The sequence below is a fragment of the Lichenostomus cassidix genome, chromosome 1Ab, assembly GCF_008360975.1.
Source record: "Lichenostomus cassidix isolate B80296 chromosome 1Ab, HeHo_3.0, whole genome shotgun sequence".
Taxonomy (NCBI): Eukaryota; Metazoa; Chordata; class Aves; order Passeriformes; family Meliphagidae; genus Lichenostomus; species Lichenostomus cassidix.
Genome location: NC_139481.1, coordinates 2,896,817 through 2,908,056, shown reverse-complemented (window position 1 = coordinate 2,908,056; position 11,240 = coordinate 2,896,817). Strand labels below are relative to the sequence as shown.

Genomic DNA, 11,240 nt, shown 5'->3' with positions numbered 1-11,240 from the left:
TTGTTTGTTTGGGGGTTTTTTTGGTTGGTGGTGTTGTTTTTGTTGGTTTTTCGTTGTTTTGTTGTTTTTGTTTTATGTTGTTTTGGTTTTTTGGTTGGTTGGTTGGGAAATTTTTTGATTTTGTTTTTTTTGGGGGGCAAAAGAAGGGTGCCAGTGGTGTTGTCTGTATAACCTCCTAATCCTGGCAAGCTGATCTCCCTTTTCTTGTCTTTAACCCATTTTACGCCTCAATTTTTTTTTTGTTGTTTTCCTATTTAAAATACTTTTATGGGCTCTTATACTGTGCCATAAATACAAAAGCCATACAAATACAAAATACAAAATAAAAAAGCAAAGAGTTGAGACAGGCTAAGTTTGGGAAATGCCACCTTGGGTATGAATTAGTCATTGATTTTTCTATCTGATTTTAGGGATAAATTTGACTTTTCTTGTTGACACAAAAATGTGGACACTTTGTGGGAGCTTCAGAGTACAGAGATTTCATCAGGATCTGACCCAGGGATGGTTCCAGTGTGCTTTGGCCAGGATCTCAGCAAAGCTGAAGCTCTGTGTTCTCCTCTGCTGAATCCCAGGATGAACAGGTTCAGACTCTAATTTAGATTCTAGGAACAGAGCTCAAGGATCTGTGCTTGCACAGCCAGGAGGGCTATTTGAGGCAAAAGTGAAATTGATTTTGGTTTAAAAGGGTTGTAAAGGAAGATAGGAGTAAATATGGAGAGAAATAATCTGGAATTGATTAGAAAGGAGCCATTACCCAGCAGGCAGTAAAGCACTGAAGATAGGCCATTGAATAACCATGAAAAGAAAATGAGAATGCTCTGGTAATACACAAATAAAAATCAGACTATTGCACTCCTGCTATGGGATTTTTTTTGCTTCAGTCAGAGTGTCACTGACTGAAGAATGTTTTAAGATTAGAAATTGCTGTGAAAGACTGCAGATGTGCCCCAGAACTTGGGAAAAAGACTTTAAATCAGGATTGGTAACTATCAGGAAGGTTTATAGCAAAGTTCACCCTAGGAATGCAGCACTGGGGATGTACTCTGGGAGAGGAGTGCAAGCAGGACTTGTGGGTCAAATCAAGTCACAGATAGCAAACCAAAGGGAAAAAAAGATGGATTTCACACCTGGTGGTGTCATGGAAAAGGAAAATCTGGCTGCATAATTACAATATCTGGAACATGAAGCTGTGGCAGTGGGGTTAGTTACATAGATGGGATTTACTGAATATATCCGTTTGAAGGCTGAAGGGAGATTCCCAATGAACATGAATATTCTGAATCACAGACATCAAGTTGCTGCACAAGTTTCAACTCCATTTTTACAACCATACAGTGAACTTTGCACATTCAGTGATGTCCTGAGGGCATTTCTGCTTTTAGTTCTCTCTTCAGCACAAATTTGGTATTGTATATAAGGCACACCTAACACATTAATGAGAAAATAAAATTATACATTCTGCTTTGTCCCTGGGGATTTAAAGAGGTTCTATAACCCAATAGACCTGTGAACTCCATGGACTTATGGATTAGTTCCAAGTGAGTGGAATAATTAATGTCTCACCAAGCTACAGATGACATGATTAAAGATTTCAGGAGTAAGAGCCTAAGTGTTAGTTCAGCCATTCAACTTGTTATGAGTTCAGATTTAGAATATCATGTGTAATCTTCAATACCATTCACAGAATTCTTGATGTGAAGTGCTTTTAGGATAGTCTTTGTAACAACTAGGACATTAAGTTTAATCTTGCAGGCAGCTGTAATAATAGTTACATTAATGATGCTTGGTGATTTTTTGCCTTTTCTTTTATATACCCTTTTATACATTTTTTTATACCCTTTTCCTCTTCTCTATACCCTTTATACACTTTTTTACCCTAGCCTACGTGCTTGTAACTCTTGTAGTTTGATATTTTAGCTCAGTTTGGGGTCCTGCAAAGCAGAAAGAACAATTTTTCCCAGCAGGAGGCCAGAGAGCTCTATAATAACTCAAAATTCAAGGCTTCAGCCTTGGCTGAAGCATATTTTGTAAACTAGGCTCTAACCTCATTTAGGGAGAGGTAATTAGAATAGGGGGACAATTATTTCATTTATAAGTTTCTTATTGGGGGATTTCAGGTAGATATGCTAATTTTCAAAGTCCATAAAGTTGTTATATATTCAGTTTATTGTGGCTGCTGGAAACAAAGAGCCAATATTAGGTTTGAAAGCATGACTTTTATAAGATAAAGGGACCCAGGAATACAATGCACGTAAATATGAGGAAAGGGAATTGCTCGCCCTCAGAAATGTGGAATAAATTTGCAGAGGCACAGTAAAAAATGAGAGATTGTAAAAAGGCATTAGGGCTGTCACTGCAAAGGAGTCAGGGAATTACCCAGCAAGCTCACATTACCAACTCAAACTGGGGGCTGCTGTGAAGAACAGCCTGGTCTTCAGAGCTAACAGAACAGCAGTGCAAAGTGCATTGAAATGTGATATTCTTTGGAGAATTCAGCAGGCTCGTGTGGGCATGGAAAAATGTAAGTGGCAAGCATAAGTGATATACATGCAGCAGCTTCATAAAAACTCAGAGATCAAGAAAATTGTGAAAATGAGCTATTTCTTCAAAAATGCCAACCTAGAAAAGAGTAGAACTCGTGCTGATGGATCAGGACACATTACAGCCATTGTTTGAAGTGTAGATATATTTATACTTTGCTTTTCTGCCAGAGACTCCATTGCAGTGTTGGATCATTCTGTCTGCCTTTCCCCGTGGCTGTGCTATGGGGAATCCAACATTAGAGCAAATCCTGACACCCACCATATCTGCATTTTCCAGGCACAGAACCACTGAAGGGTTTGAGTAATGAGCTGGGCTTCAAAGAACACAATTTCCACTCATTTTCAAGGGCTGCCACAGAAATTCCACAGTGTGACATCCACTCCCACATATCCTGTATTGAAAGGTCTACTGAAAAATTGAATTCAGATTATTTGGCTTTTTATAAAAAGAGCTGCTGGGTCTAAAAGAGATTCTTCTGCTGAGCTTTTAAAACACAGTCAGTCTGCCTTTATTTTAAGAGGTGGTTGAGAACCCAATTTACTAACACAGAACTAATCTGGGTGCTTATAAATACAGCTGAAGATGTGCAAGAGTCATACTATTTCACGGGGAACAAGGATATTGAAGTTCAAGGAGACACAGCCTGCATGCACAAACAGGACTGTGTGGTCTCCCAGAGCTCTGCCTGCCAGGGACATTGCTTCTTTCTCCTTCAGAGTCCACAGCTGGGTGCTCTGCAGTTGGCACAAGCACTGTCCCACCACAGCTCCTGCCCTGCAAGGAGGAGAACATCTCCCAGGTGTCTGGATGCACGATCAGCTATAAACCCCGTTTAAATTTAGCCCGACTTGGCTGTCCTGCCCTTGGCTGTGACTGAACAGTGGGGTTTTTCACAGCCCTTATTTTCGTGTGCCAGTAGATCATCCCATGCTGTTCGGGAAACAAAGGGTGAATCTTTCTGGATGCGGGGGCAGCAGGAATTTGATGGGGATTCTCATAATCAGAGAATGTAATGCCGAGTATGCATTGAACCAGCTGAGCCTTCAGCATCCTTCTTCACCTCGGAGAACCTTTACAAATTAAAGAAACTGTTTCTTTCACTGATGTGGCTATCCGAAAGATTTAAATTTTTACCTTCTTCCCTACTGCCCTCTTGTACTTAATACTCTTCCAGAGCCGAGGATGCTGCCGGGGGACAACCCCAGCATCACCGGGTGGCAGCGAGCGGCGGGGGCGGATCGGGGCTGCCCCTCGGCCGAGCTCCTCCCTCCCGGGGGCGGCTCCCATCCCTATATCCATCCCCATCTTCATCCTCATCCCCGTCCCCATCCCTATGCCCACCGGTGGCGCTGGGGCTGTGCCCGGCTCTCTCCGGTGAGCAGCGGAGCGCATCCCCGCCAGCCCCGCCGCCGCTCCGGTAAGTGCCTCCGCAACAAAAGCGGGCGGCGGCGGGAGAGAGAACGGGCTGGGAACGCCGGGAGAGCGGGGAGAGGAGAGGGAGAGGGAGAGGGAGAGGAAGAGGGAGAGGGAGAGGGAGAGGGAGAGGGAGAGGAGAGGAGAGAGAAGATAACAGCGGGGAGAGGAGAGGAGCGGGGAGAGGAGCGCGGTGGGAGCTCGGCGGGGCCTTGGAGAACCGAGCCCAGGCGGGGCCGTGCGGGAAAGGCTCTCCCTGCCCGGGGATGCAGCCATTCGTGCAGGGCCTGGCCGGAGCCATCCGAGTGGGAAATGGCCAGCGAGCGGCGAGCGGCAGCCAAATGTGGCACCCGAAGGCGCGGGCTGCCGGCCAAGGCGCCAGGGTGGGGATGGCAAGCGGGGCTGCTGGCAGAGGTGTCCCTGCTGCTGGGCTGGGTTAGCTGTCACTGCCCAGGCGGCTGCCCTGGGGCCTCTGGCAGGGATCCGGCAGCTTTGGGCACTTTGCGGGGAGAAGAGATAAGCTGGGAGCCGCAGTAAGGCCAGGGATGCTATGCTGTTAGGGATGCTACCCGCTAGCGCCTCTTCCAGGGCTTGCACATCTGCCATGTGTGACCTGCAGTCGGCATGGCGAGAGATTACACGTCTCAGGACAATGGATGACCTGTGATTTTGAGATCTTCTTTCTAAGGACTTCCTTCAGTGGATGGACACAGAGCCTATATTTCATTCAGCTGTGTTTGTGTCATTTAGCAGTGCAAAGGGAGCCAACATCCCAGATCCTCTCCAGAGGGATGTTGCTTGGTGTGGTGCATCTTCAAGAGCTGCCTTTGACCCCTTTCTCCTCATAGCCCTTGGTGGAATAGATTACAGGAAAGCCTGCATAAGGAAAGGTGAATAGGGGATTCTCACTGCAGTGGTGGTCTCCTGAAAGCCAAAACCACTGGTGCTTAGACTGAATTTGAGGTACCACCATCTTCTGGGTGGAGAGTCAGAGAACCAGAGCTGGTTCTTGGAGAGTTCCCACTCTGCTTTTAGCAGCAAGTGCAGACTCCAGATGGCTTCACACAGATTTACTTAGAGGCATGTTCAGTGTTTAGAAAAGAAACAGCATTTCAGCCGAAGTCCCTATAAATGAGACTCTCTGATTTTTTTGTGAGAGACAAGAGGAGGATCTTAATATGAATATTTATCCTGCTGTGTTTCAAAACAACATTTCAGAAGTAGCTGTCAACCATGTGCAAACCACACTATAAGGAGAATGCTGGACCAGCAGTTCCCTTGCAGGATAAGGCCTTCCTGCCCTTGTAGAGCACCCCATGTGTATCTATGTACACATCTACTTCCAGAGAAGATTCTTCTCTTAATGCTTTGGAGCAGGAGCACCTACATTTAATGAAGAAAATGAAGAAATGATCAGAAGCCAACATTCTCCCATGACATTCCTTGAATAACACAACAAACCCCATCACAATAATGAGCAAACAGTTATTTTAGGACAGAACAGTATCTTTCCAATACATTTACTTCCAAGAGGGTACTGTCTTTTTCTTTCAATCCTGAGCAATAGCATTTCCCATGGCTGTTTCCCCATGCACTTGGAAGAGATGGCTTTTCCCCTGTGTTGACCACACTGCTGAGCTGTATCAGTTGGTTTGTGACCGAGACACATTTGCGTTGTTCAGGGCCACCAGCAGGCTCATGGCAGCCTTCTGCAAGTCCTCCTCCTTCACTGAGTTCCCAACAGACATCAACAACTTCATTGTCTTCAGTGAAGTCTGCACCTGGCTGTCCAGTATCCTCAGCAGGAGATCCTCGATGTCACTGTTGGGCAGCTGTCCTTGCTGCTTGTCACTGGCTGTCACCTCTGTGGCTGGTGGGCTGGAGGGAGTTGGTTGTGTGCTTGTGGGTAAGAAGGGTGTGGGTATGGAGGCAGGGGTGACAGCTGTCCCTGTGTCAGGTATGGGGCCAAGTGTGAATTCAGGTGTGAAGCCAGATGTGAATTCAGGTGTGGAGCCAGATGTGAAGCCAGGTGTGGAGCCAGATGTGGGAGACGTGGGGGTGACTGGCTGGGGACTGAAGGTGCTGGGTGACATGGCATCACTGCTCATGGTGATGGCGTTGGCGCCTGCTCTGCTGTGCTGCTTGGCTCTGCTGTGTCCTGGGCATGCAATCCTCTGTGGAGGAGAGAACATTCCTCTGGAGAGGTTTAGGAGGCACCTGGGCACAGACCTGTTCTCTGGGTTTAGCCCTCATTGCACAATCCCATCTTTCCCACTTCCTACTAAGATGAGCCCAAGAAAGCCCAAAAAAGCTTCTTATCTTTTTCTTGTCAAGTCTCCCCATAAGTCCCTTTTGGGACTCACAGCTGTCTTTATTCTCCTTCTCTTCTAGTCTATATGACTCCCCCTTTCTCCTGCAGAAACCTGGATTGTCTCAACTTAATTGGGAATGAGAACTGGAGCAGAGGACTAAGCTCCTCAAAGATTTATTTTTTTGAAGAATACCTTCTGCAGAGTCTCTTTTTTGGCAAGAGGCTGCAGGTGCTATCTGTGTAAGCTCATCAGCTTGGTGTGAATGCCCCTGGAAGGTGGCTGCCCATGGCTCTCTTCTACCTTCCCTGTCTTTGAGCCTTCTGTTTTCCCACTTTTGCAGCATTTTCAGGGCTCTCCCTTTTGCCTTTTACCCAGAGCATGCCACAGTCTTCAGGAAACATCTAAATGACTCACCTTAAGGAAATACTTTTTCATAATACAGCGATAAAGAGAAAAGGTGCAGAAGTTGTGGAAGAAATTATTTCCTGGCAGGTCAGAGCATATGGGCCCTAGAAAGAGGTAAATCAAGACAGACCCAGTGATAAATTCCAGTGCTGGTATCCTCCTTAGCAATAACCTCACTGCTGAGTGACATCCCTCCGTGAAAATCCCTGTGTTGTTTAGGAATCTTTTGAGAACCTCCAGTGCTTCTAGGTCATCTTCATGTCCCAAGGAGTGAGGAGGAGGCTGCTCCCAGGGACACATGTGGATGCAATCAAACGTGAGAGAGATGCCTTCTCCTCACTGCAGGATTGGTAACCACCTCTCTCCCCCACCCCAGCTCCCCTGAGTGTTTCCTCTCCCACTGATCAGAGCCATGCAGGACCCCTGTCCAGCTCTCTGCCCTTGGGAATCGTGGCTGGCTTTACCTGGAGGGATGGCTCCGTGGTTTTCGTACTCGTCCAGTCTCTGGACCAGTGAGTTCTTGCAGCCGTACAGCTCCCGAAGGTGGCAGGCAGTGCTCTCTTGGATGGTGCTCCGCAGGAAGGTGAAGAAGTGCTGGTATTCCTGGTCAGAGAGAGGTGTTCCTGGCTGCTGTGCCTTCGTGCCCTGAGCGCCAGCTATGCAGCCCCAACCCAAGAGCACTGGTGGAAAAGAAAGTACAGGAAATCAGAGGGAGGAGGAAATGCTAACAGTGACACATTCGGAAGAGCTGGAGGGGTTGGCAAAATTGTAAGCCCGGGGTCCACTGCCCTTCCTCACAACTGGGTTTGGAGGAGAGGCATTTCCTACTCACCAGACAAAGCCAGATAAGGCCACACGGCCATCATGGCACTGTGTGCCTGTGACAGTTGGGGCTCACCTGGGCTGCTGGTGTGTCACCTGTGCTGATGTCACAGACACCTGCGTTCTGAACACTCCATCCTCTGCAGCTCCTGCTTCCTCCCTGCTGCCCCCCATCCTGCTGATCCCCCCCAGGCAATGCTCATGCATAAAAAGGTGTGTGGGACTCCTTTTTTCTGCTCACTGCCAGCCCTGTAAAATCCATCTGGAAGGAGGCAGTCAAACTGCCATTTTTCTGGAGCACAGGACAGGAAATTCTGCCTTTGGAGTGGTGCTGTTGGTAATGTGTGAGCAGATCAAAATCTTGTCTCTTTCCCAGGTCTCTGCAAGCATGGGAATTTTGGCTGAAGGGCAGTGACTCACAGGCAGCAGAAGAAGCAGCTGCAGGGGGAGTTGTTGAGGAAAGCAGTTGTGATGTTCCTCTAACCTTGCTAGACATGGGAACTTTGAGAGCAAGCAAGTGATGAGCCTTGCCCTTTTAGGGCTGTAACTTTAGCAGAGGATCCCCTCTGCAGTCAGTGCCACAGTGGCCTCCAATCCTCGAGTCACATTGCCTTCCCACTCTCCTCAGTGTCCATGCCCTCCCTGTGCCCTGAGAAGGGGATGTCTCCTGTGCTGCCAGCTCCTGGTGGCAGATGTGCAGCAGGTCTTGGTGGTCTCCCTGTCTGGACTTCTCCCTCAGAGAAGTAGGGAGTTACTCATTGCCAGTTCCTCTGTTCACTCCAGCAGGTGACAGGACCATGGGTGACATGCAGAAGGACAGCCTTCATCAGGAACCTCATCAGGAAAGTTCTGTGAGAGCTGAACTCCATCTGTTCCCTGCTGGGAAGCTCACAGGACACTCCCTCCAGGAGGCTGATCAAAGACAGGACCACAAGCAGGAGCTGGAAATAGAAAGTGAAGTGGAGACATGTTTTCCAAAGAGACAGGGAATGGTTCCCCCTTATGGGATGGAAGTCTGGCAGTGCGAGGACAGTGGCAGAGCCCACATCAGCAAGGTTATCCTTGCTGGGGACAAGCCAGACCCACCTGTGTGTGGGAACAGTGCCATTTGGATTCAGCAGGTGGGAGAGAAGACATATGAGTGTCCTGAGTGTGGGAAGAGCTTCAGCCGGAGCTCATACCTGAGCCAACACCAGAGGATCCACCTGGCAGAGAAACCCTTCGGCTGCTCGGAATGCGGGAAGAGTTTCACCCGCAATTCAGACCTGATCAAACACCAGCGGATCCACACGGGCGAGAAGCCCTACCAGTGCAGCGAGTGTGAGAAGACCTTCAGCCAGAGGTCCAACGTGATCAGGCACCAGCGCACCCACACGGGAGAGAGACACTACCTGTGCAACGAGTGCGGCAAGAGCTTCAGCCAGAACTCACACCTCATCGTCCACCAGCGAAGCCACAAGGGTGAGAAACCCTTTCATTGCCCCCGTTGTGAGAAAAGCTTCAGCGACCGCTCCTCCCTGATCATACATCGCAGGGTCCACACCGGAGAGAAGCCCCACAAGTGCCAGCAGTGTGGGAAGCGTTTCCGGGACAGCTCGGCCATCATTCGGCACCAGCGGATCCACACGGGAGAGAAACCCTACGAGTGCACGGAGTGTGGGAAGAGCTTCCGGCAGAGCTCCTCGCTGGTGACCCACATGAGAACCCACACGGGTGAGAGGCCCTACAAGTGCCCCGTGTGTGGGAAGGGCTTCAGCCAGAGCTCGGCGCTCACCACCCACCGCCGGATCCACGGTGGAAAAGTTGTTCCCGTGTGTCCCAGCAGCCTCCTGCCCAGCCCCTTCCAGTGCGCCGAGTGCGGCCGGAGGTGCAGTGACCGCTCCGCTCTGGCCAAGCACCAGAGGCTGCACGCCGAGGAGAGGCCCCACATCTGCGTGGAGTGTGGGGACAGCTTCCGCAGGAGCTCGGCTCTCAGTGTTCACCTGAGGATCCACCGCGGAGAGAGACCCTACAGGTGCGAGGAGTGCGGGAAAACCTTCCGGCACAGCTCGGCCCTCGGTGCCCACCTGAGGATCCACACGGGAACCAAGCCCTACGAGTGCCTCGAGTGTGGGAAAACCTTCCGGAAAAGCTCAACGCTTAAAGTTCATTTGAAAACCCACACGGCCAGGAAAGCTTATAAATGTCTGGTGGGGAGAAGAACGCTGACCTCCCGCTCACTTCTGCCATAAGGCTGGAGCTGGGTGGGTGTTCAGAGCAGGAAAGGGTTTGGGGATACTTGAAAAAGGTGAGTGATGAGAACCCCGGTGGGAAGAGACTGACTGGAGACACGGGATCTCTGGGTGCTTAACCCCAGAGGCACAAAAAACTTCAGGGGATCTGGAAACTGGGAGTTAGTCCCAAGAGCTGAGTGCTGGTGGTTTAGGAAGAGTGCCAAGAGCCTGAGGAATGAGCACCAGCTGCAGGGTAAGTTGGGGACTGTGAATATGTGGGAGAATAATTGGGAGAATTGGGCTTGTAAAATGCAGCTAAAGTGAAATACAAAATAAAATGTTCCAGGCTGGTTCTGACTCCAAACATTGGCTTGTTGGACACTATGTTAGTCTTAGGAACTCTTTATTGCATTCCCTTATTTTTCATGAATGTAGTTAAGTTTACACAGTGTTTGTCAAGGCATTTCTAAATCTTTTCAGAGTGAAACTTTGGAGCTGAACTTCACTGTGTTTGTCTTTTCTTTCTATTTCCCAATTCTTACACGGGACAAAGAATTCCTACCTCATGACAGCTAGGTAACACAAAACTCTAATGGCTGTTCCCAGAAAACATGGATGCAGAAGCATTTCCAGGTGAAAGGCAGTCTATTGCTAATCTGTGGCAGCTTCTCCCAGATTTGCTGCTGCTCATTTGAAACTCCTTCCAGCTTGGGGCATCAACAAAACACGGACAGAAATGTGGCCTTACATTGTTTAACCCAAAAAGGATTTGCTCCCAGATGTTCTAGTCCAAACCTGTACATGAGTACTGTACGTGAACCTGTGAGTTTTTACTGTTGGTTCAGAGACTGACTGCAATTGTTGTTCTTTTTATGCCAGTCTTCTTTATGTCACTGTTGTTTGCAGAGTATTAACATACAAATTTCATCCTTTAATGACAGCGTAGTACATAAACCTCTTCTATATCACAATGCTTTATTACACGCTGTGCGTTTCCATCCTAAATAAACCTTTTTTTTTCGTTTGTTTTTCCCTCTTAATTCAGTTTTCTGTCCCTCTGTGCTGGGAGGGAATCGTGGCAGGGGGGTGATGGTTTGTACTGCAAATGTTTTTCAGCCCTGAGGGTTTATTTGGAAAAAAAAACTTTTTTTTTTGTTTGTTTTTCCCTCTAACGCAGTTTTCTGTCCCTCTGTGCTGGGAGGGAATCGGGGCAGGGGGGTGATGGTTTGTACTGCAAATGTTTTTCAGCCCTGAGGGTTTATTTGGAAAATAAACGGGTTTTTTGGGTTTGTTTTTCCCTCTAATGCAGTTTTCTGTCCCTCTGTGCTGGCAAGGAATCGTGGCAGGGAGGTGATGGTTTGTACCGCAAATATTTTTCAGCCCTGGGCTCTGCAGACACACCTTTGGGGATTACTATAACCAGCGCAGTGGTGTCTTCCAAACCCTGCGGATCAGCTGAAATAAACCCTGAGAATGAAAGGAAAACTGGCGATGTTTTGGAGGCGGGGAAGGGAAGGGCAGGGCGGAGGTT

The 11,240-nt window shown here is 48.5% G+C and overlaps 2 protein-coding genes across 2 annotated transcripts; one reads left to right on the top strand and one right to left on the bottom strand.

Annotated features, from left to right (window-relative positions):
- The first annotated feature begins 1,906 nt into the window (after positions 1 to 1,906).
- Positions 1,907 to 11,194, top strand: LOC146442759 (uncharacterized). Its single transcript, XM_085049437.1, has 2 exons — positions 1,907 to 3,961; positions 8,280 to 11,194. Exons 1-2 carry the CDS (start codon positions 3,727 to 3,729, stop codon positions 9,725 to 9,727), a joined length of 1,683 nt encoding a protein of 560 aa, XP_084905563.1. The 5' UTR covers positions 1,907 to 3,726; the 3' UTR covers positions 9,728 to 11,194.
- On the bottom strand, positions 5,462 to 7,603 carry LOC146442760 (uncharacterized). The gene is made up of 4 exons (XM_085049444.1): positions 7,507 to 7,603; positions 7,139 to 7,354; positions 6,684 to 6,778; positions 5,462 to 6,131 (listed from the first exon to the last, which is right to left on the bottom strand). Exons 1-4 carry the CDS (start codon positions 7,538 to 7,540, stop codon positions 5,601 to 5,603), a joined length of 876 nt encoding a protein of 291 aa, XP_084905570.1. The 5' UTR covers positions 7,541 to 7,603; the 3' UTR covers positions 5,462 to 5,600.
- Positions 11,195 to 11,240: the final 46 nt, after the last annotated feature.